The sequence below is a fragment of the Micromesistius poutassou genome (genome assembly GCF_964030765.1).
Source record: "Micromesistius poutassou genome assembly, chromosome: 6".
Taxonomy (NCBI): Eukaryota; Metazoa; Chordata; class Actinopteri; order Gadiformes; family Gadidae; genus Micromesistius; species Micromesistius poutassou.
In genome coordinates, this window is record NC_140276.1 from 3069696 (window position 1) to 3096982 (window position 27287).

The following is a 27287-nucleotide window of genomic DNA, read 5'->3' on the forward strand; positions in this document are numbered from 1 at the left end:
CCCGACTGAGGTGTCTTCCCGTCTCGTCCCCGGGAATAAATCGGCCCTGCACAGCTGGCTCCAGCAAGGCTGATAATTCCAGGGGAAGGTTTTTTTTTTTTGTATTTTCATCGGACACGCCAAAACACGACACCGGCAGCTTCCCCAACACCCTCACATTTATTACGATGGCAGCGTTTTCCCCCGGCCGTGTGCAAAAGCTGTCGGGGCAGCTCATTAAATGCGGCGCTCCGGTGCTCCGGTGGTGGAGCTGATCCGTGGCCCGGGTGAGTGTGAGCGTTAGATTGGGAGAATCAGCTGGTGTACCTGGCATGAGCTGCTGCGTGGCCATGCTCATGGGGGCCATGCCCAGGTTGTTCATGGCCGTGGCCCAGGCGTTGGGGTCCGACATGGGCATCGGCATGGCGCTCGACTCCATGGTCATGTTCCGTATCACGTCTGGAAGGGAAAACAGAGAAAGAAAAAGAAAGAAGAAGAAAACGAGCAAGAGAGAGGAATTAGTTTTTTTACGATGATTTGATACGTCGTGTTCATTTTGTGACTCTAGGATATCAAAATTGGGTGTCCTGTTAAATCATCCAATGCTGTCTTAGGACCAAAGAATAAAACAAACACAAACGACAGTCTTGAAGGGAACAGCCAGGCTGAAGGCTGGTACTCCAGCCACAGGCTTGATGTACTGAGAGAGTCTGATCACCATATTCCTTTCACAGGCCTCCTCCTCCTCCTCCTCCTCCTCCTCCTCCCTCAGCCTCCTTGCCTTTATCTGCTTCCCCTTCTGACCCCCATGTTGAGGCAGGGAGAGGTGAGGAGACGAGGAGACAGGCCACTGTGACCCCGCAGTCACTTTAGACAAGGCTGCTGTCCCCAGCCTCCATTATGAGGTTAATCAGCCCGGCTCCGCCTGACACCTCCCGTCGCCGCGACCCCTGCCCAGAGTTTTATTGGACGGCTGGTTGCGATGAAATTACCTCAATACATATTGTTGCGGATATTGTTATTCATATATGCAGAGATTCCTCAAAGGAACAGCGGGGGGGGAAACGTAAAAAGCGTTGTTTTGTGCTGTGTTTTGTTGTTGCACTGATAATACGCAAGCGCTACTCATGTGAGGTTCCAAAATAAACAGGCCCACCATCAACAATGAAAGCCTGTAATTGCCTGTTTACACTGTCATTATGACAAAACATTGAGCACAACAACATCAATAACAACAACAAACAACAAACGACAAAACACAGCAAAACGCTGCATTACTTATTGTTCCGATTGGTCAGAATAACAGCAGCCGTGTAAAAAAACAACATAATTGCCACAGGCTGCCATGCTGTCACTATCAGACCTGCTGCAGATGCAAGGGCACTAGAAAACGCTCCAGCTTATAATTAAAAAAACCAGACCCGGGCAGCAGCGGTCCGGGTGGATCGGTGCCAAGGCTCGCCACGGTTAAAGCAAATGCCTTCAGATAAAAAAACTGAATGAAAAACACTGGCGAAGCACACAGGAAGTTGACTCGCCGTACCCACTTCCTGCTGCTCATTCTTGCCGCCGACAGCCAATTTCACAGCTCTGAACGCTCTTTAATTCTCCCCTCTGGTTGACCCCCTCTCTCCGACAGACCTGTAAAATGTGGTGATTGCGAGTGCCTGCCAGCATACTCGTACCCCTATCCTATCTCCTTGCTTACCCCCCCCCCCCAAGAACACTGAGACCCCGTCCACACGGAGCCGATTCTTTGGTGAAACCGCAAGTCTGGCTGCTCATCTTTCAAAGAGGGGAAGCTCATTTTCGCCCTACATCATATAAATTGTTAATTTATTTATACATAAATTATTCTCTCTGTTCCTTTTCAAGGAAATGCTCTATCATACCAACTAGCTGTCTTTTCCAGTGACTTGACCAGTGTCCTCTCAATGGCCAGCAGAGCTAGGCTGCTTAAACAGACTTGGCCCATTGTGATATGGGTGTAGGACTTGAGCCGCTTTAAACAGGAGAAGCTCCTTTATACACCTGCAGATGTAGCTCCAATTTTTGCCACTAATGAGAACAGTTTGTAAAGCTGAGGCATTGCACTGTCCAACTCCATGTCTTTAAGGAACACCAAGAAATGACACAGCTTTCCCCTGTCACCCTGCAAGTCCTGATCTGAATACAGGACTTGAAGTTCAGACCTCAGGCTCCCTGAATCAAAGTGACTACCAATACGATATTAAACTTGAACAAGGAAATGTGGGGATTATGTTAAACTGAAGCAAGGAATTGTGTGTATAAGTATATGAAATGTACGATGAAAATTGTCTAAATTTCGGCAAGCAAATATCAAGAGTAGGTTGCAGTTTGTCTTTTGACTCGCTTGCAAAATCCGCGATGGGACTGAGGACTGAAGAGAGCTCCGGCGACGTTTTATAGTTCAAAATTGCTGTCAATCAAATGGCAACTCAGTCTTTCGCCGACCCTCCAATCATCACGCAGAAGCCCAGCGTCCAGGCCAGCCCACTCCTCCATTCACCCCCAGAGACGCTGAGCGTCCGTGGGAGGGACATAATCGCAGCATTATCCAATGACCATCCACTTTCGAGGCACTAAAAAAAGCTGTTCTATGCAGCCCCATTGAAGTGGATGGACGCTGAGTGCACTGTGCACTGTAAACAGGCAAATGCACTGTGACGCTCGGGGAATGTATGAGAAGGAAATCGAGTCACTCGACCTGCGATAAGCAGCTGATTCTGAACGAACTCGTCTTCAAGATGGACGTGTTTTAACGCATTTTTAGTCAATGAAATGTTAACACAACAGTATATATTTGACCATTTAATTTTGGAAATTTTAGGGGAAGCTGAGCTTCCCTTGCAGTCTTAGAGAAATCACCACTGGTTCAGACGGATCTGGCGGAACCAGTGCCCTAAAACACACTTTTTGGAAACCAGGTCCCAGGGTGGATTCAGATAAAAACTGACCTATTCGGTTTTGTGTTAGGATTCCTGTGGACGCCTGAAACGCAAATGATGACGTCATCGCCCCCCCCCCCCCCCTTGATTTTTTGTGGGTTTTTTTTGTATTATTTTGTAGCTTTAAATACAGCCCCTTGGTAAATTGAATTACTAACTGTACATTAAAAAGTATTTCTGCTCAATCTTAAAGTATTAACAACTGCTTTCTCCTCCTCAACTGCATGTTTATATACAGCGTGCATGGGCTTGATGCGTGCAGGTTTGATGCGCTCCACTTTTTTTTTTGTGGAGAACCAGCGCCACACAGTGGCCTTGAATATGTACTACAGCGTTTCTACAGCTTGATGCGTTTTCGCAACGAGTCCGTCTTTATGGAGATATTCCCGAAACGCATCAAATCGTATCGTTTTCGCCCCGTGTGGACGGGGCCTGAGCCATCTCCTCCCTCCTCCCACACCACCCTGAATAACGAGCAAGGCAGCGCCTGCTCAGTGTAAACTTCACACCTGCAAACACCTCCTAGGGCAAGGATGTGGGGAGGGAGGACATGGGGGGGGGGGGGGTGTGGGGGAGTGCCTTGTGCCGCCATTGGAAAACTTGCAGGGGCTGGGGCGTTTTGATGATGCCGCTCACAGCAGCCTCTGGGTGTTGTTAACCAGCACTAGCCCATTAAGCCGGGAGGTCACGGCCAGTTGAAGTGGCGGCGAGGAGGGAGACGCTAGAAGAGGAGGGTGTGTGTGTGTGGGTGTGAGTAAGTTTGCAAGTGTGTAAGTGTGTGTGTGTGTGTGTGTGTGTACACTGCACTGACCCTAGAGTTTATGATTCTGTAACAGCCGTTTATGTGGCACTAATGACTATGCTGACTAAGGACCTGAAAATGTGTTGACCAGATTCGGGGCGCAGGCCTGTGAAGCCTGGAAGGTTATAGATACACTTTACAGCCTGGCAGTGTGTCTGTAAACAGCCCGGGCACTGGGTTACCAGTTGGCCATGTTTGATGCCTTTCCTAAATTTCTTTCATACCGGATGGAAACCCTCAAAATGACGCGGGAATGTACAATTTTAATTGAACAATTAAATACAAACCAACACGTTTTCTTGCCAAATTCCAATAAAACGTGATCATTTGGATACGTGTTCCTTTCCTTCCAATTTCCATTTTTTGTTACAAGACAAGAATAGTAAAAAAACAAATCCCTTGATCCCCATCATTCAGTGAATGAGAGCATCTACACCCTGTTCAAGTATTGAGCGCATAACTGGTTAATGAAATAAATCATGGAGTCCCCATCCTATCGACTTCATGCTTGACTTTTGGCTAAAGACATCTAATCCATTGCGTGCGTGTGTGTGTGTGTGTCCCACTTCCTCCCATCTTTGCATGTGTGTGTGTGTGTCCCACCCTCTTCCTCATGTGAGTGAGTGTGTGTATGGGAGATAAAGGGCGATAGGAAGTACAGAGCAACCCTTAAGCCCTAGCCCTGGTGCTTATCTCTCTCTTCCAGTGACTCCAAACACCACTTCCTCCATTTAACGCCTATGTATATTTCATGGAGCTCTTACATGCATGCCCGGAACTCTTCCGCCACTCTCCATACAGTACTCTCTTAAGAGTACTTTCTCCCACGCCCCTTTTCACCATCTCATTCAAAGCATCCTTTTCAGACATCCGTCTCTTTGTGCGTCTCTGAGGAGTTTGGTCTTAGTCATGTCCCTCCCTCTGGAGCGAAGCTCTTCCACTGCATGACAACCACAAGTGTGTGTGTGTGTGTGTGTGTGTGTGTGTGTGTGTGTGTGTGTGAGTGAGAGAGAGATACAGGGAGGGACTGAATAAACTACATCTAATGACAATCTATCATAGTGAAGTACATGCGAGTGCAGACACAAGACAAACACAAACCCACTACACAAGTATTGTGTAGTGTCAGGAATTGTCAGGTTATACGCTATAAATAAATCACAGGGCTATATTTTTACATTGAAAACTAAACAAATATCAGTATATTGTCAGACATCCTGCAAGTATTAAAAAGGATGTTATGACTAAAGCTGTTGTCAAGGTCAAAAAAGCAAAAAGCAAAACGCTGTCAATTTTCCGAGGCAAATTGAGAATTGATTGGATTTCACCTGCTGGCCCGAATTATCTTGAGTTCCAAGCCCAGTGGGGGGTTGTCTGTGTGTGTAATTGTGTGTCTGCAACAGGACCACAGGCACACAGCCCATCACTAACACATTCCCTGGTTCTTCTATTTACACGTGTTTGGGCTTTTCAGACAGTCAATCACAGTTCAAAGACAGAGTTTCAATGTAACTTCCCTCACTGTGGACTTTTGATTGTTTTTTAGCCCTTTAAAAACACTCTTTAAAAACCCCACTCTCCCAAGTGGGGTAGTGGGAAATGAAGCCATTTAAAGGCCCACTGAATACTACAGCAGAGGTATCCCTATACAGGCCGAGAGAATAGAAGGATAGTATGGTGCAGAAAAGGAACACAGAATTAATAGCAAACTACAAGAGCCTCTAGGAATGAAGAGAGACAAGGAGAGAGAGAGAGAGAGACAAAGAGAAAGAGGTGGAGCGAGAGAGACAGATGGAGGGGAGAAAGAGAAAAAGGGGTCAATTTGAGGGCGGGCAAAAGCTGTGTCTTTGGGAAAATTAAAAATATATTTCTTTAGAACTAAAAACTACTTGACACAGAATGGTACAGACCTGGTGTAATTACTTGTTATTTATACCCACCAAGCCCCAGCTGCCTAAACATTGAACAAAAACAGATTGTAACTTGCGATTGCATATGGGTATTTTGCAACAGAAAAAGTAAAGGCCTACATTTTCTATTGGAAGGGATTTTCAAGTAAGATTTTGTTAAGTCTAAAGCCAATGCCTGAAAACGACAGTGCAAGAGCAAAAATGCAAGCAAAGCTAAATTGCTGTTCTGGAGAAAATTTCTCTTTGACCTACATTTCGGATGGATGCGTGGTCTTTGTATTGCACTATGCGTGCGTGTGTGTGTGTGCGTGCAGACACACCAAGGAAGGCATGTGTAAAAATATATGGGATGAGCGGGTGAGAGGTCAGATATGGTCCCCCAACTGTAGACAACATTAGTTAAGTATAATTTGCAACTCAATATTAGCAGATGTCATAGACAGATTTTTGTTTAGTGTATTTAGTATAGACCTCTATACTAAATATAGTATAGAGGTCTATATATATAGAGTATATAGAGGAATAAGTCCCGCCTCCGAGGCTCCGGTTCCCTCGGTGAAATGTCTATGGGAAATAACATGTTTTTTTTTTGAATGATCGTACATAACAAACTCTGTAGGCGGCGGAGAAGTAAAAGCTGCGTCGCGTTTTCGACTACAACCTTTTTTCATCTAGTTTTGACTAGGTTATTGGATTTTTGGTGCCGTTAAAGCAGTAAACGATTATTAATGCTGAGAGTTCTAGAGGGGTGTGTGTTATCGTCATGGTTACGGCCCACGGCAAAGTTAGGATACGTTGCCGTTACGAGTCCCGTATGAGTCCGTTATAATGTGCGATGTTGTGCACGTGAAATGCCCTACACACCGTAGTGATATACTATAGGTGTTCGGTAATCCTAACGCGGGTATTAAACTAATTGTTGCTTACACAGAGCTTTGTGAGTTTTACGAGGACCACTATATGAGCCCAGTGTCGGGCCAGAGTCAGAGTACTGGTATTGTATCGGTGCATCCCCATGCAGAACTTTATTGAAGAACTACACCACTACATCAGTGCCTGCATACTTTCTTTCGGGGTCCATAACATTCCCTGTAGACGATCACAGCTTGCCCTACAAGTGCACAGCAGTGGTTGTCAACATCTATTTTTCTCAAATCAAATTCAAAAAGGTGTTGTCCATCCCATTCGAAACGGAACCACATCTTATCATAGCCAGACACAGATCTCATCAAAACCAGACACACGCACGTGCGCACACACACACAATATAAACAAAACCAGATACAAACACACAAACAGACACGCAATATAAACAAAACCAGATACAAACAGACACAGACAAAACAAGACAACCCTGTACACGCGCAAAGACAAGGAGGATGTCTGTCTGCTCTCCTTTCCGCTGCTTTGATCCGTTAATTAGGATCAAAGTGGCAGGGGTCTGATGATCACTGGTGTTGTGGCCAAGATCTCCATAAATGTTTCACAACGCTGGTGCTCACCAGGGGAAGGGGAAGGGGACGGGGGGGGGGGGTCGGGGGGAACAAAGGCCCACTGAGCCGAGCCAGACGCCCGAGGCCAGCGTGTGGACGCAGCAGGGCTTCTACAGGGCGAGAGAGCAGCATGCTCCGTAGTGGGGGGACATGTCTTTTTAAGTCTCCTTTTCCACTTTGACACACTGTCAAAATGCTAAGCCTCAAACTGCCGTACTGGTGTATCCTTGTTATAACAGAAAGATTGTGCTGAAAATACGAAATGGAACTGGGTAGTGTGTAGCGGGTTTGCCAGCTTGGCGAGCGAGCGGTTTGATTTTGGTGTTAATTGTTGTGCGTCAATGCTGCCTTTGTCGTAGCCGGATAAGTTATTGCAACACCGCTGTACACAAAGCCAGGGGAAAAAAAAGGAGAGCCAAATGATGTTTACTCCTAAATTATATTTTCCTAACATCCGAGGCTCAACTCAAATGCACACAAGCGCGTTGATTTATCAAGCCGGTTGGAAGTGCGATGTTTACATAGACATGGCGGAATCTTCCCTACATTTATTCACTCCAATAAACCCTCTAAGTTACGTCTTATTGAATAATAGCACAGACATAAACCAACTAATTAAAACCACTCTGTCATGAACTCTGGCAATCTTTACCCACTGACTGGGGCTAAATACCTAATTAGTATCCCTCAAATATTACTCAATGCATTACCTGATATAACTGAATGAATATTTCTGTTAATTAAATTTTTTTCATTTCAACAGCTGTGCTCTCCCATAGCAATATGATGCAAACACTGATGCTACCCTGAATGTTTGCAGTAATATTCAGTTACTGCAAAGCCAATTCAACCCCTATGATATATGATGGACAATTGTTCCGCAATTGATGGACTTCTGCAGGCAGGGAGTAACAAACTCACAGACGGCTATAGGCCGGGAGGATCTCAGCGTCTCTTGGCAAGCTTCTGCCGAGACCTTGGAGGGCTTCCGTCCATTCAGGTCATTCAGGCGCCTTCTTCTCAGCATGTGTGCAAAGATGCCAATGAGTGTGTAGCATCGATGCAGGCTCCCTTTCAAGGCACTTGAGAAGAGCACTTCAGTCCAATTATAATTCCCATTGACACAATCATCATCGATAGGTCCAAACGGGGGACCTGTAAGGTCCTTGGGCCATTGATTGTCCTCATCGATTCAAATGGCGCACCAGGACGGTGCATGACGCCAACGCTTGCTCAAGGACGATGGACGTTATTATACGTTACCCAAATGCAATGCAATGGTTGAAGACCATTCTTCATGAGCTGAAAGTACACTGCCGAACTTCGCCATTATAGATGTGCTCATTACTGTCTATTATCCTTGTGAGATCAGGTGAATTAAATAGCAAAGCAGAAAGGTGATGGAAGTTGTTGATAGGAGAACGCAGTTATAGTTCTTGTTTACTTACTTATCCCTCTATTTCAAATGAAGCCCGGCTCTGTGATGTGTGATAATTAGGTGGGCCCCATGCTGCAAGGTAGTTACCCTTTAATTGAAATGACCTTTCTGATATCTAAGTTGAAAGACCACAACTCCTTAAGCGCTCATTATTCCGCCACAGTGGTCTATCCTTTTGAACTGCGATTGACATTCTGCACTCTTCCTCATAAAAGTGTGGGATGCTGCCCGCCGTCACCAGCAAAATCCTTTCTCTCTCTCTCCCCCCCTCTTTTTTTTTTTTACTATGACCAGGCTTGTCGTTTGAAGGGATATTGATCCTCAGTAATGCAGTTTCGCTGTGTTGGCGAACTCAATCCATTTCTAAGCATATGAATATGACTGATAACATAATAGGGACTACTGAATTAACAAGAGAATTTTAATTGTTTTCGGGTTCATTTGTGAGTTTCTTAGTAGTTATCAGTGTTTAATGAGGCCTATTTGCTTAACAAATGCTTAAAAAAGTATGTCAATGTATGTCAAATAAAATGTGCAATATTTGTTAATATCACTACGCCATTAGCCTACTCTCACCAATACACCAACTCTGATACACGGCGCTGATGGCCTATTCGTACCGGGGTCATTCAACAATCAAATGGGCTCAGCGAAGCCCCTTTGAGCCAGAGGGAAGCGCTGGTGCTGATAGGCATCTATCCAGCTGAAACGTCCATGAGCAAAGCCATGGCTAAACCACTACCGGCTCCCAGAGGAAACTGAGTGGCTCCCCGAAGAAAAGTCACTGAGGGACAGTGTCTCCGACAAGGGCCCCGGGAGTATCACAACTCATCATCATTGTTATTATCATTGAATGGGTTTTCCAGATAAAAATGTTATCTCCGGAGAAACCACAAGCGAGGAGGAGCCGAGCACACTCACCTTTTCATCCTTTGAAACTCTGCTCTCTCTTTTTACCACAACATTCTCCAGCGTGCACGCGCGCGTTGGATCATGCAATTGGCAGGGGCTGTGCATGCCAAGCTTTATCTCATGCTTATCTGTGTGTGCGGGGTGTGTGTTCATGTGTCTGTATGTATGTATGTATGTATGTCTGTATGCAGTTCCTCCTGGTAAGATGGCTGTGTACAAACATCCATGTGTTTGTATACAGTCCCCCCTGTTGTGTAAGTGGCTGACAGAGGGGGAGGGGGCGAGAACGAAGAGACCACTACACTATCCTTTCTAAGTTTTCTCATTTTGATATTCTCAACTGGCAACTGGCAAGTAGCAAGTGGCAAGACTTAAGAAGGTGCAAAAGACGGAACCAAATTTGCAATTTGCACATTTAAGTTAATGAAAGCAGAACGTTCAGAAAGACCAGTTGACATTAATTGCTGCATTAATAGATCTCTCCGGTCTATTATGAAGCGTGTCAGAATGTTAATTACTGGATTCATCCGAGCCGCCGGTACGTACGACTTGCAGGCAGGCTCGTCAAAACGCAGCATGACCGGTCAAAATATAGCAAAAGAGACTGCGTATTTGCATGAAAGCACAGTGACTTCTTCAGTTGAATCTGGTTTGTTAAATGGTTAATTTTTCAGCTGTCCTGGAATATGAAACATGTAATGGGACCACAGAGAAATATGCCCAACTCCTGTGGCTCAGAGTGCTCAAACAGATCAAAGGGTTCTCAGGGACTGACAGAGAGGAGCTGATTGGCTTGTTAATGAGCCGTCACCACTTTGACTTTGTCATTACGGGTAACAAGAGGAAATGTGGGCATATATACGACCAGAACACAGATAACCACCTATCAACAGATACCTGAAGGTGACCGTCATGAGGCCATCCAGATTCATCTTTGTGAAATACATCACAAGCAGGACGTCAATATAAAAGGTAACTTGATGAGATCCAACAGGACGACTTCTTGATGATATGTCAAACAGGATCCCGTTTGATAGTTTAATCAGCCAAGATTGTATCTTTCCATTATTTTATGTTAAATACAGAGCCTGGTTTCTAAAATGCGCTTTCCCGATATATATTCTATCATTCTGACCTATTTTAATAAAAAAGTCTAACTATTCTCTAATTATGGTTTCTCGGCTGGCCAGCCTGAAGTGCAGCTTCACCATTACAATAATATTGTCATCGGGCAGAAGGATAGCATATTATGCTATCCTTCTGCCCGATGTCTGTCAGGCAATCTGTGAAACCGGCCAGAGATAAAAGCAGAGGAACACAACCAAACAACGGAACAACAACAATGCAAGTCCACCCTGTATGCAACAAGATGATGAAGACAATTGGTTTGATGCTTGCGCTTGATGGAATCCCCAGTGGTTTAAACCCCTCAAACACTCCTGCCCGGCCTTGTTAACCCGTCATGAAGCCACTGCTTTTAAACCCCTTTATTGTTACTGCACTCAGAAGACACACCTGAAGGAGGCCATTATGATCAAATTAATAAGTTAACACAATAGTCACCTCCAATTTGCTTGAATAATGCAAACCTTTCATAATGGATTCATAGTGAAAATGTGTTTCATCTTTCCGCATTCTTCTCTTCTGTACGTAAACCCACCACCTCAGAAAAACTTGCAAAGCATATGATTGGAACAAATCCCTCTATAATTTGGCAAGCTCACAACCCTAAGACGTGTGTTTCAAATGATGGACGCTGGAGATAATCCACATAGGCTAAAATATACAGTTTGTATCAGAGCCGTTAAGCCATGGCGACAGGGAATAACGTTTCTCTTTCCCAATCAATCAATTTAAACAAAATACATAAAAAAGGGCAACCACCCGCATGGCCGTGGTAAGAGAACCAGGGATTTGCCGGGGGGAGGGGGGAAATAAATAAGAATATCCCCGTGACGAGACACAGGGCGAGAGTACCCTCCAGAGCGTCCGAGGGCTCTGCCGTCAAATCCTGATTAAGCTCCACAGCCCTGATATTTCCCCCATCGTTCCTATAGGGCACCGGAGACCAGGGGGGGAACCATTATATGGAACCTCTGAAGGGAACCAAGGGCCACTGGGCGGGACGACAAGAATTGACAAAAGGGATATGGCACAGACCAGGACCGAAAAACCCTAAAGGAGATTGGGCACACACGCACGCACACGCACACACACAATTTTGATGGTCTCTAAAAATAAAACCACATCCTACACCATTATGAAGAGATAATCCTCCGATCTAGTGGGTTTTGCTAGAAAGGATACAGTAAGTGAGAGACTTAGTCTTACTTTGAAGTGTTTTTGATGGACGCGAATCCCTGGGGAGCGGGATTCTGGATAACACTGCTATACTATCTATTCGACAGTCAGTCAGTCAGTCAGTCAGTCTGCTTGTCCCGCCTGGTAACAGTGTGTCAGTTGAGCACCCTCCGTCACTACACAGCCCCAGCCCTGTTTGGTACAAGTGAGACACAGGCTCTACATGTCTAGTGGTGCCTGAAGGAGCTTTATGCACTCTAAGAAGGGGAAGAGAAAGGGGGAAAAAAAAGAAAGACAAAAAAAAGTCAACTCAAGCCAGTATCTTTAATTGGTTTTCTTCTGCTTTCAAGTTGTCAATGTCACACAAACAAGGGAGTGGTGGTGAGGCACCATCAATTCTCTGTGCTGGTTAGCGAAAATAACTCCAGCAATGTCAAAAGCTCATTACAGAACGGAAAGTAGAGGTAGAAAATACATTTGATGGTTTTAATCATTGGATAAAACAATCAACGGGCGCAGAACAGTAACACACTTTATAGACAATCACGAGGGATGCTAGCGAAGAATTCTGAAAATAAACAGTGCGTAATGAAACAAATTCAATTCAAGTTTTCACCATAAAGGTCATATATTTTTCAGCAACATTAAATGAGTCAACAGCAAAAGAGCAGTTTATTTTCACACCAAATGATCGAGGCGGACTCGGATTGTCTCAAACGGACAATCCTCAGCAAGAGTGGGATAAGAGTTGATTTGGATATAAATGGAGTAGGGCAGTAACATCTATCCCCTATCCAGTCGTATACAGATCGGGAATCCTTAAATTTCTCCTGGGGAAACTAGGGTGGTTCCTCAGCTTCATAAGCCTTTTATTTACATCTGGAGAGTCTGAACTAAAGGTTCCTAATCACATCAGAGGTCCACACCCGTCCACATATGGACTCACAGCACACTCTGGTCCACAGAGGCTGTCAGATGTCTGCGGTTGAGAGGAAACGGCAGAATATAGTGCTTTGTCTGCCAGCTAATTCCTTTTGTATTCCATTAGCCAGTCATAGACACATAATTGCTTCCTGATGCAAAGCAATTCAGTAAGCCTTTCAACGATGCCACAATAAGGCAATAAGGTGTCAATGAACTGGTTCTGTGGGCTGATTTGCCCTCATGCTTATTGGGGATTTAATATGGTAAGCAGAAAGGTAAAGACTTGAAACCCCGTTCGACCTTAAGGTACATAAATAGATCGGTACAAAATAAGATACATGTGCTGTAACATGGGCCATCCTGGAAATCCTGTGCCCTTGTTCAAGTTTTCAACTGAAAACTGCTCAGAACAGAATTTAGTTTCCACAAGAGAATTTTATTTCTGTCGCAGTTAGCCGAGAACTCAGATGACTCTCATACAGGAATGTAGTCTATTTTAAGAAGATGGTCCTATACTGCATTCTCCTAGTCTGAAAATGCCATATGTTGTCTCTCACATCCTATTGCAGAGCAGCGTTGTCCCTCCACATCCTCTGAAAAGGGTTCTAGGGAAAAGTTCAAGGACTAAGCAGTTGTCATCTCACCCAGTGACAAAACCGTATCACCAGCCACCAATTACAGGCCAGGTATCTTATCAGCAGTAGCCAATTAGAGCCCAGTGACCTAGTTGGGGGAAATGTCAACAGCTCAGTGAACTCCCTGTGGGTCTTGCTCTGGCATGCTGCATCCACACAGCCGAGTATTTTGTCACACTGATGGGATATTGGGCCGAGAGGTTTGCAGGAGATTCCTTAACAGGCTTTTGGCATGATCAGAGAGGCTACTTTACACAAAGACATTGGGCTCCTGCATTGAAGCCTAAACATGAATATATTGAAGCCATCTGGCCTAACAATTTTTCAATACAATTTAAAGTAAAAAAATATAATTTGTTGATTGTCAATATCAAATAAGTGGCTTGGCACTTTATGTATGCTTCATTGTGCATAGACTTGCCAAGACTTTAGAAAAATGTTTTGATAAATTTTAATATGGGAGATTTGACAATTATGCACACGACATCTGTTGCTCGCTGCATATGTAAAGCCTGTGAAAACCACCACTAAAGAGAAAGACGCTTCATTGTGGTAGAATGCAATAGTCTTTGCAATGATTACAGGCGATCACTTGTTTGAGGCAGCCGTTTCTTAAGCACCGTGGAAGACGATAAACTGGCACTGTTATTTTGGGACGCGTGGCAAAAGAAATGAATACAGTTGTGTATATATATATATATTCTCAGAGATTTGGATAGACTAGCGCAGTTTCCAAACAAAACCCCTTTTTTGGGATCTTTCTAGAGAATCACTCATCTTAACAATTTCACAATCGACACTGAACCTCCCTTTGTTCTCGGTGATTCATCTGGCGAGTGTGCAGTCGATCGGACAGATGCTTGTGGAGAAAATCTAAGGAGATTGAGACATACAGTACATAGATACGGACGACCTCGATCAAGTTTGCTGAACTGCATATTGCCCCTTGTGTTTACATGCATGCTTCTTTACATAAAGGTCCTTTTACATTGAACGGGATTGTTTGGGATCCACTTTTTCCCAACGTGAATAAAATAATGAAAAATCATTAAGCTGAATGGGAGTTTACACATACGAAGCTATTACCATTTTGCCTCATAGCAACATTATTAAGTTACCAGACAATTGGTAACTTTTGGATGGCTCAAAAGTGAAACTCCATTGGGATCATCCTATGAACACAGTCTATTTCGGGGGAGGCCGGAGCATAAGCTGGTCTGCACTGGTTATACGAGGTCGAGGATTGGATGTCTTTTCCACTGGCGTAATTCTGATTGGAAATTGATGGTGAGGTAATGGATGTAAATACTTGACCCGATTTAGTCAGATCTTTCCGGTTTTCTCCCCTTTAACACGTTGTTTATTCATCATGTGCCTGACGTAACAGGACCTCAACAAAGAATTTCACCACCATTTTAGCCTGTCTCGCTGCGTGTGTCCTCTCTTCTTCCCCCTGTGTCGGAGGCGGGGCTCAGACAGCTCCCTCACACACACAGAGCCCACAGCCGCAGGCCAAGAGAATGTGTTACTCAAGGCTTAGAGGTGTTGTAATAGGTGTTTTAACTGACAAATGCATAATTCGTCAACGTCAACATTTCTGGCATCTCCAATCTCTGAATATTCCTAAGAACTAAAAGTGAATTGCTCTTTCAAAGGGTAAGCTTTCATGATTATGCTATTATATTAAATCAGTAGCATAAAATGATCTTCCAACATAAGTAGTAATGGTGACAGGCCTAGTCGATGCAATTTGCATGTCTTGATTCTGGTTTGTTTATGATCCTGCAAACACCTGTCAAAACCTCCTTAAATGAAAAGGCTCCCTAGTACCACACGTTCTTCGACAGAAAAGTGTGTATACATGTAGATGACGATGACAGTAGTTGACAAACTAATTATCACTGTAGCTTGGCGAGACTACCAAGAACATTTTAAAATGCTTCTGGCAGACTAAGTGACCCATCAACAGTCCTTCAGAGACCTGGCCTACAACCGTCAATAGATGGCAGTCAACAGAGACTCACGGAGCATTCAACCAATGAGGAAAGAGGCCACTCAACGGATCACAGTCTGATGCTTTCACATCAGTGAAGCTTTCAATGTGACCATCATCGCCGTTTTTCTAATAGCTTATCTTTCCTTTTAATGACGGAATGGTAGACCGGAGTCCTGAAACATACCTGCAATAGCAGAGTACCAGACAGGCTCAGAGGTCTGGCAGAAACTTGGGGGTTTTAAAGTAGGGTTTTAAAGTAAAACCAGAGTTCAAAAGAGCTAGGCTGCGAAAGCTGCTGAAAGTTAAGTTGTTTAAACCCGGGCTTCCACCCCTCAGCGGCTTTCCCTGACAACTGCTTCAAACACCTTGTTCCAGCTCTGTGCCATTACGACAATACACTTTGCCATGTAATCACCCTAATGATTTTGTACGGCGTTTTAAGATGAAACCCATTTAGCCCTCTTTGCAAAAACACCTGCGGGGGAAGTCGTCCAGAGGTGTGAAAAGCATGTTAAAGGACCTTTATCAAAGACACCACTGCACTGGTATAAACACGATCATGTAAATAATGTAATGCCCTGAGGCCCCTTGATGTATACTGCCTTTCTACGTGAACTGACAACCTAAAGAAGACCGGTAACTGGTCACACAGCTTAACAGTTGAATCCGACTGCCGGATAAATACAAAGACTGTCTTTCTGTCGACACTTAACTTTGCCGTATACAGTATTATCAGATAGCATAGATTGTAATACTAGGCCCTTGTATGAAATATGAGCACCCACGGATTAATGAATTAAGTGCATTAGACAGAACAATGACAAATTACGATTGGTAAAATTCTGGGCTGGCATGAACTAAGATCCATAGGCATGGTCATTTGTTTGTCAAAAAAGATGAATGCTTAATGTATAATTCCATTTTCCCTGCGCAACCTTTTTTATTTGGTTTGTTCTGGTTACTGGTCAAGCAGAGGCAGCAGCTCAGGAGGGGAACTGGAGAGGCTCACCGCAGACAACTGGAATCGATTTTTGTCTCTCCATCATGATCTCCAAACCGCTTAAAACACTTTCCTCTTTGGGGCGATTCTGAGTGTTGGCACACGATCGATGAACGCTGTCCAAGACAAGTAAGAATGATGCTTTGAGAAAAGTTTCTTCAAGCTCGATCCAACTACTCAACCACCTACGTAGGTCTGCAGGTTGAATAACGGGCGCTCAGGCCTATGAGAATACAATTCACTGGGGCTCCTCTGACCACAGAGATATACAGGAGGCAAGCGGTCCAAGTTGGGCCACAAACCCCAATTAATCTTGGTCAGGCACTCTGTGAGTTAAGCCGTCCAGAAACACTGTTCTCTAATGCAATGCAAAGGCAGTGGAACACTGCAGCCAGCTGAGGGATTACAGGGGACTTGAGGTCTGATATAAAACACCATAGATTACTTGAATGGGGGGTTACTCTGGAATAGGCAAAACGTTTTCACATTCCAATTACATTAGAATTGAGTAAAGCTTTCGATCTGCATTTGCTGTTTGGAAGTTGACCTTCCTGCTGCTGAAATGAATTATAAAAATACATCTTATTACCATGTCGATGAGTCAGTATTTCAAAGAAATTACTCATGTCAATGTCTTGCCAACTGATGAATCAATTTATTTTGGTAGGACAAACAATTTGGTTATAGATCAATAAAGCCACCCTGAAACCAGCACAGATAAACCAGGCAAGAACATGATTACAAATGTTCACCCCCCGAGTCCCCTGCGTAATTTGCAAATAACATGCATCACATCTAATGGCACCAAGTCAGCCAACCATCTCAGCCATTTATTTCTATGTGCAACATTCTGCCATCTGGAAACCACACATTGCGCCGCTGCAGCACACGCCTGTGAAACTGTGGAGGCTCCGTCTGCGTGGACAGCATCTCCAACGCAAAATCTAAACGCTGAAGAGCGCACCGCGATCGATGGAAAGAAAGGCACGGTAATGAATTCCTCGCGTCTGTTCCCCCGTCTCCCAGCCGTCACCTGTGTGTGTGCGCTCTCCTCTCACAGAGAGAGAGTGTGGGGGGCACGGCGGGTGGGCGTCGGGAGATGGCAGGCGGATGATGAGCAGGGGGAGAGGGGCTGGCGGCGCCTTGTTAAAGCACCGCGATGACAGCCACAAGAGAGGCAGCTACTGGTGGACCCAGAGCCGGCTGCTGGCGGGAGGGAGGGGGGGGGGGGAGGGCCGCGGTGGCAGGGAGAAATCGGTGGAAAGGTGGTAATGTACGAAGGGTGAGGCTGAGAGGCAAGCTTTGATGTATGTGGAAGACCGTTGCGGCTGCTGGTCTTTCAAAGAGGGGAAGCTCATTTTCGGCCTACATCATATAAATTGTCAATTTATGTATATATATATATGTAAATTATGCTCTGTTCCTTTTCAAGGAAATGCTGTCACACCAACTAGCTGTCTTTTCCACTGACTTGACCAGTGCCCTCTCAATGGCCAGCAGAGCTAGGCTGCTTAAACAGACTTGGCCCATTGTGATATGGGTGTAGGACTTGAGCCGCTTTAAACAGGAGAAGCTCCTTTATACACCTGCAGATGTAGCTCCAATTTTTGCCACTAATGAAAACAGTTTGTAAAGCTGAGGCATTGCACTGTCCAACTCCATGTCTTTAAGGAACACCAAGAAATGACACAGCTTTCCCCGGTCACCCTGCAATTCCTGATCTGAATACAGGACTTGAAGTTCAGACCTCAGGCTCACTGAATCAAAGTGATGGCCAACTACCAAAACGATATTAAACTTGAACAAGGAAATGTGGGGATTATGTTAAACTGAAGCAAGGAATTGTGTGAATAAGTGTATAAAAATGGTCTAGCAATTTCGCCAAGCAAATATCAAGAAATAGGTTGCAGTTCGTCTTTCGACTCGCTTGCAAAATCGGCGATGGAACTGAGGAATGAAGACAGCTCCGGCGACTTGTTATAGTTCAAAATAGCTGTCAATCAAACGGCAACGGTCTTTCGCAGACCCTCCAATCATCACGCAGAAGCCCAGCGTCCAGGCCAGCCCACTCCTCCATTCACCCCCAGAGACGCTGAGCGTCCGTGGGAGGGACATAATCGCAGCTTTATCCAATGACCGTTGACTCCCGACGCACTGGAAAAAGCTGTTCTATGCAGCCCCATTGAAGTGGATGGACGCTGAGCTCCAACAGGCAAATGCAATGTGACGCTATGGGAATGTATGAGAAGGAAATCGAGTCAGTCGACCTGCGATAAGCAGCTGATTCTGAACGAACTCGTCTTCGAGATGGACGTGTTTAACGCATTTTTAGTCAATGAAATGTTAACACAACAATATATATATTTGACCATTTAATTTTAGAAATTTTAGGGGAAGCTGAGCTTCCCTTGCAGTCTCAGAGAAATCGCCGCTGGTGGAGGAGAGTCTAGCGCTGGGCTCAATAACCCGGACGACAACAGCCTCTCGCCGGGGGAAGTGATGACGGCGAGAGAGCCAGGATTAACCAGGAAGAAAACAAAGACAATTCAACACGAAAAACTCAGGAGGGGAGAAAAAGGTATATTCTTATTTTTCCCATGGCGGCTATTTTACAAGGAATCCTTACTAAAGTCTGGTCTGTGTTAGAAAAAGCATTTAGACTGTCAATTTATCCCACGCGATGCCACCGGGACAGTGTGAATGTCACCATTAAAGTATCTTGGTGCCTCCTCTGTTGGGATTGGATTGAGAAGGCTGTCCAAGAATAGGGGATATTTTTTACTGTCGCCAGTGGTTGTTGGAGCACAGTATTTTCGGTTAAAAGCTGTAAAGTTATGTGGAGCTTATTTGAAACAACGAATGTGGGTTGCTTGCTGAATAAAAGCACCCATGCCTAGTAGCCAGCCCGTGGGTTGCAATGAGTGTGCTAACATCTAATCACCTTCTGCTTTGTGTTAAATGTTAAATGTACCATGGGGCTAGGTTTGATCAGTGGGTGAAACTCAAACCGCACACTGCGTTTATTTCTAAACATAAACCAACCCATGGTTTTAAATGCAGCTAATGAATGTCCCCCATAAGGTTCTAGCCTGTGCCAATATGCAATGACCTGATTAAAAATCAATCAATGAGATTGATACGTACTCCCGGCAGCATTTAAAGAAGAAAACGAGGAAAGGTTTCGGTCGGCACTGCAGGGGCGAAACAAATCATTTGGATTGAGTTCTCGGTGGACAGCCACGTTCCTCCAGGCTGATGGATGACGGCAGAAAATCATCTGAGAGCTAATTGTTTGTCTTCCCTCCGGTGTTAGGTGGCTGGCTACTAACTGGCGGGCAGCTGCGGAGACGGCGATGGAGGCCGCGAGCAAAAAAACAAAAAAAACAACACAGCCCTCCTTCAGCTTTGATCAAGCAGAAAACAAACAAGGGGATCCAGAGTGGACTGGGTCTCTCAACTCATCCCCCCGGCCCGCGCCATTAGCGTTAGCCAGAGTCAGGGGAGCGAGTCGCCCTGGCAATCTCAATTATGCAGACCCCACTTGGAGGCAACACAGGACGGAGAAAACGTTGCTCGGGGGGGGGGGGGGGGGGTGCCTGAAGTGCTGATGCCCGACTGCGGGACGGACGAGGAAGGAGAAGGTAAAGAATATACAAGTGGCCGCAGGGCCGAGACGGACCACTCTACCGCGTCTACCTGAGATGGACCCTTCAGCAGCAGTTGAAACGTTTCAACTGGCCACCGTACTTAAGGGCGTCCTTTTGTCTGACCGGAGAGATGGGGAAAGGTCGCTTTGACCGGAGCCTCTTGTCCCCATACCACGGATGAAAGTCCCTCTCACTTTGTCAGGCAGAGAGTAGGGGATTCAAAACTATTACTGAGTTTACTCCAGATGCTCGCCGCTGACCTCCATCGTGTAGCGAAGGGTTACACAAGTGGCAGATAGAGCAGCCGTATGTGTTATTTATGGGTCCATATTTATGTATGTATGCATATGTATTTCCTCCACTACATCACATGAAGTCGTAAACAAGCCCTCTGCAATTTGGTTCACTAATCTGGATTTGCTCGAATAACTCTCTCTGGCACAGAGTAATACTGACTTACAGCAAACCTAAACACCCACATGCATTAAGGAACATGGGAAATCAAGCATCCAAGGAGTCTAGTGAAGGCATGCGACCGGTGAATTGCATTAAATGCTGCCCAGCACGTTGCTGAACACTACCTTTTATGCATGGTTTCATACATAAGTAAGCACATGGAACGCTATCTTCCTGTCCCTTTCCACACACACACACACACACACACACACACACACACACACACACACACACACACACACACACACACACACACACACACACACACACACACACACACACACACACACACACACACACACACAAGGTGGTGCATGGTTCTGAAGCCAAGCATCCCAAAGGAGAATTGAAAGCAAACTAGGCCTGGGTGATATGGCTGAAAGACATAGACGATATAATCATATTGATCGATATTAATAACTATTGATCATTTGAATGACCTAAAAAGACTAGGAATTACCATGCTGGATTTAAACACTTCTGTTTAACACTTAATATGACCTTCCACTGTTCTTCATTGATAACTACTCCAATGTCAATACAACAATGAAAAACACTCAAATACTGTAAATAAGTATGGAACTGTGTATTTGTGTAACAAACCCTGCTACTAGATTCGGTGGTCCAGTCTCTTATCGATATATATTGAACATGTTTTATATTGATATTGACTAGAGTCTATCACAATATGACAATTTATTGATTTATTGCCCAGGCCTAAAGCAAACCTCTTCATAACGTTCTTAATTTTTTACATTCAACAGCACATGCTAATACTTGAACATTTTTATTTTGCCTTATTAAATCAAATATCCAAATATGTAAAAAAAAAACATCCATCAAACCCAGACATCACTAGACAGAATTAGAAATGCACTAAAGCATACCTCGTCAAAATGCACCTCGGCAGAATGCATTAGTAGATGTGTAGCATTTGTTTACCTGCTTTGCTCCTCGTCTCCCCAGTGTCACGTCAAAGCCAGTCTGTCACTCTAAAGCCTCCCTTGTCAGATACAGTACACATACACACGTCGCCACCAAGCTTCACCATCCTCACAGTCAGGGAAGTGCAACACCCCGCCATGTTTGAATAACTCAACAACAACACCACCACCACGGGGCCGGTCACAATGGGAGGCGGCTGACACGCAGCCACGTTTTCCCCATGAATTAAAGGATGGATGGCGGAACGGATACGCTTCCCAGTCCCGACTGCCTGCGCACCCTTCGACGGAGTCACAACGTTGATTAACTAAACAGATGCTCAAGATCCTGCATGAGTCATCGTGCGGGAGCCGAGTCGACCAACAACAACAACAATAGGAGAGGGATCCCGAGGGGGTGGGTGGATGCATCACACACACAATTTGCGGAAGGCCATCTTTCTCCTCTGCGGGCCCGTGTGGGTGCGTGTGTGTGCGTGTCGAACGGAAAAAGCACACCATCGCAGAACGCGACGCGACGCTGGCCTCCCCACCCGCCTCCCTTCCACCAGGCAAGTGCATCTTATGTTGCAAAAAAGTTGCACTTGGGCAGTGACAGATGACGGGCGATATCGCATTGATTGAAGCGTCAAAATGGATTCGTAAACAAACACGTGTGCGTGTACCGGAGACAGCACACATCAGAGTCTGAGGACGCAGTCAGGCGTGATTTATGCAGCCAGTGAGCGTCCACACTTTACTGGTAGATCATGGAGTCAATACGACTCAAGGAGATAAGGAGACAGTGCTGTTCTGTCAGACGGACCCGTCGGGAAGTGCGTTGGGTTCATCGCCAGGAGCCTAAACAAACCTAAAGGCACATACGCCACGCACCCACACATACACACCGCCCCCTCCTCCCCCAGAGGAGAGCAGGCTGTCTGACAACCTGTCTTTTGAACATCAACAGATATACACCGAGGATCACATTGCTTCACTAACTTTACCTTCAAACATCCTGCAGCTGCAGGGAGAGGTCCCATATGCCACCCTCTTCCCCATGCTTATGCCAGTAGGCCAACTCATTATTTGCCAGTGAGAAGATGCCTGTGTTTGTGTGTGTCATGAGACAATATCCATGGATTTCAACACCCCTGTGTTCCAGAAACACATGGTCTGAAACAAACATTATAGTCAGCGATTGCTATAACAAGCAGAAGCATGTAGGCCGTTAATCCGGACCTAAACTGTAGCAGATACACGCTAATACTAATGCTTTGCCCTGGTTAGCATGAACCCGCCTGAACAGGGAGGGGAATCAACACCACTTGGGTGCCGTTGCCATGCATGAGATTCAATGGAGAAGAAAGAAAAAAAGAAAGAAGAAAAAAAGTGTTGCATTATAGTGAACACAAAAGAAGTAGTCAACACAAGATGGTAAACTGCTATTTAAAAAAAATGTAGCTCAACTTCGCACACAACTTCATAAACATTTTTTGTTTTAGACAGCCTGTGGTCTGTATTAGTCTGTATTGAAACCTATTCAGCTAAGGCCAGTCTATTACAACAGGGTGTTCTTTTCCTTATGTTTGCATAAGCCTAATGCATGATCGGTGTAAAGAGGTTCACTGGCATCAGGTTTAAAGCAATGTGAGATATTCGGGATTGTGCCTGATCCCTGTATATAAAACACATTGTAAGCAATCATTTCTGTTAATATAAACATTAGGGGGAGCACGTATTACATTTGTTTTTGTTTGAACAACAGAACCTTACCATCACGATATCAGATATAATTCAAAACCACATCAATAGAGAGGCAGAACTTCAAAAAGCGTGGAGGCTTTTTTCCAGCAATGTGCTAGCGCACAACGAACGAGTGCACCTAGGGTTGCAAAAACATGGTGCATATAACAATAAATTGTTGTTGTGAAAAAGGAGGCACGAAGAGTCAGGCAAGAAGAGAGCGATGAGACAAAATGAAAACCCTGGCAGAGCCATCGAAATCTGTATTCATAAAAGGGGAAAAAGCCCCCCAGATAGACACCCCCGGCGTTTTACCTCCTCATTCTCCTCACCCCCCGCAGCTCAAAGCGGCAGAGATAGAGAGGCGCAGGATCCAACTCTGGCGTAGAAATTGATAACAAAAAGAATTACTCAACTAAAACCCTGAATAAAGGACGGAAAACTAATACAGAATTCCCTGTAGCCCGGGGCCTTGTTTATAAGGCAGGCAGGCAGGCAGGCAGGCGCACACACACACACACACACACACACACACACACACACACACACACACACACACACACACACACACACACACACACACACACACACACACACACACACACACACACACACACACACACACACACAGGAGGGGGGGGGGGGGGGGTAAGGACGGTAGAAAGTGATAAGACACCAAGTAAAAAAAGATAAGCCCATTATTTATGTAACTTTATGGAAGAATATATTCCAAAATTGCAAGGCAATGAAATATCCATTGGCTCCAAAACCCCAAAAACAACAACAACAGAGAGGCCACACCCACAGCAGACAGCTACATTCATGGCCATGAATACGCTGGTAAAACAGGAGAAAGGCTCATGCATTGCTAAAGGGACACGGAGGGGTCCACCTCTTTCCAGGTGTTGGGTGGCCTGGAAAGCGCTGGGGAACTAGAAACAACAACGTTTCCCGCCGGGCTGGAATGTTGAGTTGGCTGGAAGAGGTGATGATATACTTTCTCCAGACCACACACAAATCCATTTTAAACTAACTTGGAACACACTTAAGTTTGGTATTTCGCAACAAACTTTTAATTATGGCGAGTACGATTTAAGATAAGATTCACGCTTGGACAACTGAATAAATAATTGTCAGACTCCAGGTGTGCTTTGGTTTTGTGCGGCGTGTGTGTGTGTGTGTGTGTGTGTGTGTGTGTGTGTGTGTGTGTGTGTGTGTGTGTGTGTGTGTGTGTGCGTGTGCGTGCTTGCGTGCGTGTGTGTCCGTGTGCGTGCATGTGTTTGTGCGCGCGCGGCTACATGTGTAATGGATTAGCGGGGAGCATCGCGGCGCATTATGAGATGAATCTATCTCATTAGGGTTACACTAACGAGGCTAAATCCGCGCGGCTGTTCATGATTTGGTGCTCCATCAAGTGTCCTCCTCCGAGGGGCTGGGAGAGAGCGGGCCAGAGCTCTGGTGAGACGCCCTGGCAACCAGCAGCCAGCAGCACCAATCCCAGCCTGGAAAAAACCAGTCCCCCCCAGATGTTCCGGGTTGGGCTTTGGATCGGGACGCTGCTGGGACTGCAGGGCATGGCTGCAGAACTGGCAGACTGACCGCCGCTGAGCAGAGGGAGAGTCCCAGTGGGTCAGCGGTCCTTAATCCTACACTCAGATTTTCCAACGCTGGAAAAATACTCCATGAGGGTATTCGCGTATCGCTTGTGCAAGGATGGGCTCCTCGCTCTGCTCGCCTCCTCTGCCGCGCTGCCGTGCCGTTCCTAGGTTCTCTGCGTTTATGGGGCTTCGTTGTGATTCGCCAAAGCACACGCACCTACGTGACTGGGAGGGCAGTTGTCACATCGGGTGCGAGCGCTTTTAAGAGACCGGTCGATGCTAGCGTACAGCCAACACGTCACGCTCACAGCAGGACTGACCCAGAAACTAACAAAACCCATGAAGTTACGCAAATTAAATATTTAGATGACAGTAATGTCAACTCTCCCACTGCAGGCTTGATAATATAGTGTAGCATTTCAATACATGCAAGTTATTTATACACAGAGCGGAAATAAAATACATATTTGTCATCAAGTCACATCCAATTTGAAACTTGCGGATATATCCGGATAAAAGTGCTGGTGTCATAAAGCCTTTGACAACATCATGCTGATGTCATCTAGATTCCTACATATTGAATTAAAATTGAGCAGGCTGGACCTGACCACTAGACCTTATGGGACAGAGTTTATATAGTATATCAAATATATTCATATATTCAAATGATTCTTGGAATGCAACTATTATTTTAAATAAGTGAAGAACCCTGCCCATGACAAAATCTTTTCAATCACCATGCGCTCATTTGTTCAATAAGTTTGTCGAACCACTGGACTTGCCATTGATTCTGTACATTCATAATTTCAAACTCATGCAAATTGGTAAATAACAGCCCAATTTTCCAGCTTTCAGCTCAAGTGATGTATCCTGATGTGACCTGCAGTAACACTGCATCAATCCATGCATCTCAACAACATGAATTATGAAGCAACATTCACGATTAGTTCCAAGTGGGATTCGATGTAAGATCCACATATATAAGTTAAGTATCGAGTGAGTCAAAGGGAGTGAACTACGGCTTATTTAACACCAATTCTGCCATCACACTGCAAACAGAGTCAGCGGCAACACCTCTATCTAAATGGCCGTGTTACTTCTCCTCCTCATAATGAAATTAATTGGATAGTCCTTCAGTTTGACATGTAATTAAAAGCCACAACCACTCTGATTAAAACTACTCCTTAGTCCTCACATCACACACTCTCTCACACAGACACGCACACCTTTCTCAACACGTTAGAGTGCCTCGCTGGTGACTATGATGTTTACACACACACACCAACACCCCCCCCCCCACACACACACACACACCAACACCCCCCCCCCACACACACACACACACACACACACACACACACACACACACACACACACACACACACACACACACACACACACACACACACACACACACACACACACACACACACACACACACACACACACACACACGGCTGAGAGCAGCTGCCTGACCTGGAAACATTTGCCTCTGTACACTGCAAGTAAACAGTTAACGAAGAAAAGGCCTTAACCAAGATTCTTTTATAACGCCACTACTATATGTCATCAGGACGCGGAGGGCATCAATCCAAGAAAAGCAAAGAATACGGCCATTCTAAGACTCTATGACTACTTTGACAACTGTATGCCTCATCTCGGCCACACGTTCACATTTTGCCTTTGCCGATGTCGCGACAGGGCACGGCTTGCACGGTTAAGCCTTAGCGCTGTTGCGTATCACAGCGACCACGGGACAGCGGTGGGTGTGTTACCCCGCTGCCGGGGGTGTCGGGGGTCCGTACCTTGGGGCAGACTGACCCGCTTCCTCTTCTTGCTGTTCTCTGCTCCGTTCTCCAGGGGAGGGACGCAGTCCGTCACCAGTGGCGCCCCGGCGCCGCCGAACTGCAGGGGCTCGTTGTTGCTGGACGGGTCAAAGGTCAGAGCGTTGAGGCCTGACAGAGAGAGAAAAGGGGGAGGACACATTAGAGATGGGGCTTTAAAAGACGGGTCACGACGGGTCACGACCCACGTGTGTGGTGCACAGTAGGAGGCCGAGTGGGGCTGCAGGATGCATGCATTCCTACGTTATCCGTTTCATGGGATCATCGGTCTGTTTAAAGACTGTTTATTGCCAATCAATCCATTGTTCCCCTATTCAGAGAAATGGTTTTGCGTTTGTAACTGCAAACGTCTACAATCATTGGGAACCCGCGCATAAGAGAACATACGGAAGAGATATGTGAATGTCGGAAAACAGATGAGTAACTATGGAGACTGGAGAGCCAACCCATAGTCTGTCACTAGTTTGTATCTTTAAAACGTGTTTTTCTCGTCTCTCCCTGCGTCTCCATGGACGTCCGCATATCCTGAGCATGCTACAATTGTGAGCAGACTTTCTATGCCTCCGCTTTCCGTGTAAGGCCAGAGCAAAAGTACACTCTGTTCCAGAGAAACATCCCAAGGTTGGAAAGAAAAAGCAGTGGCTGTTTGTATTCAGCAGCAACCCCTAAAATGCTGTCCTTGAAATGGCTGGCCACCAACAAAAGGTGAAGGCA

At 45.4% G+C, this 27287-nt stretch overlaps 1 protein-coding gene across 1 annotated transcript in view; it reads right to left on the bottom strand.

Moving 5' to 3' along the window:
* Positions 1–27287, bottom strand: part of LOC311345398 (ecto-NOX disulfide-thiol exchanger 2-like) — a 126895-nt gene that overhangs the window by 43016 nt on the left and 56592 nt on the right. The window contains 2 exon segments of the mRNA XM_084469792.1: positions 307–438; positions 26535–26684. Of these exon segments, the coding sequence (XP_084325918.1) occupies positions 307–438; positions 26535–26684 (282 nt within the window).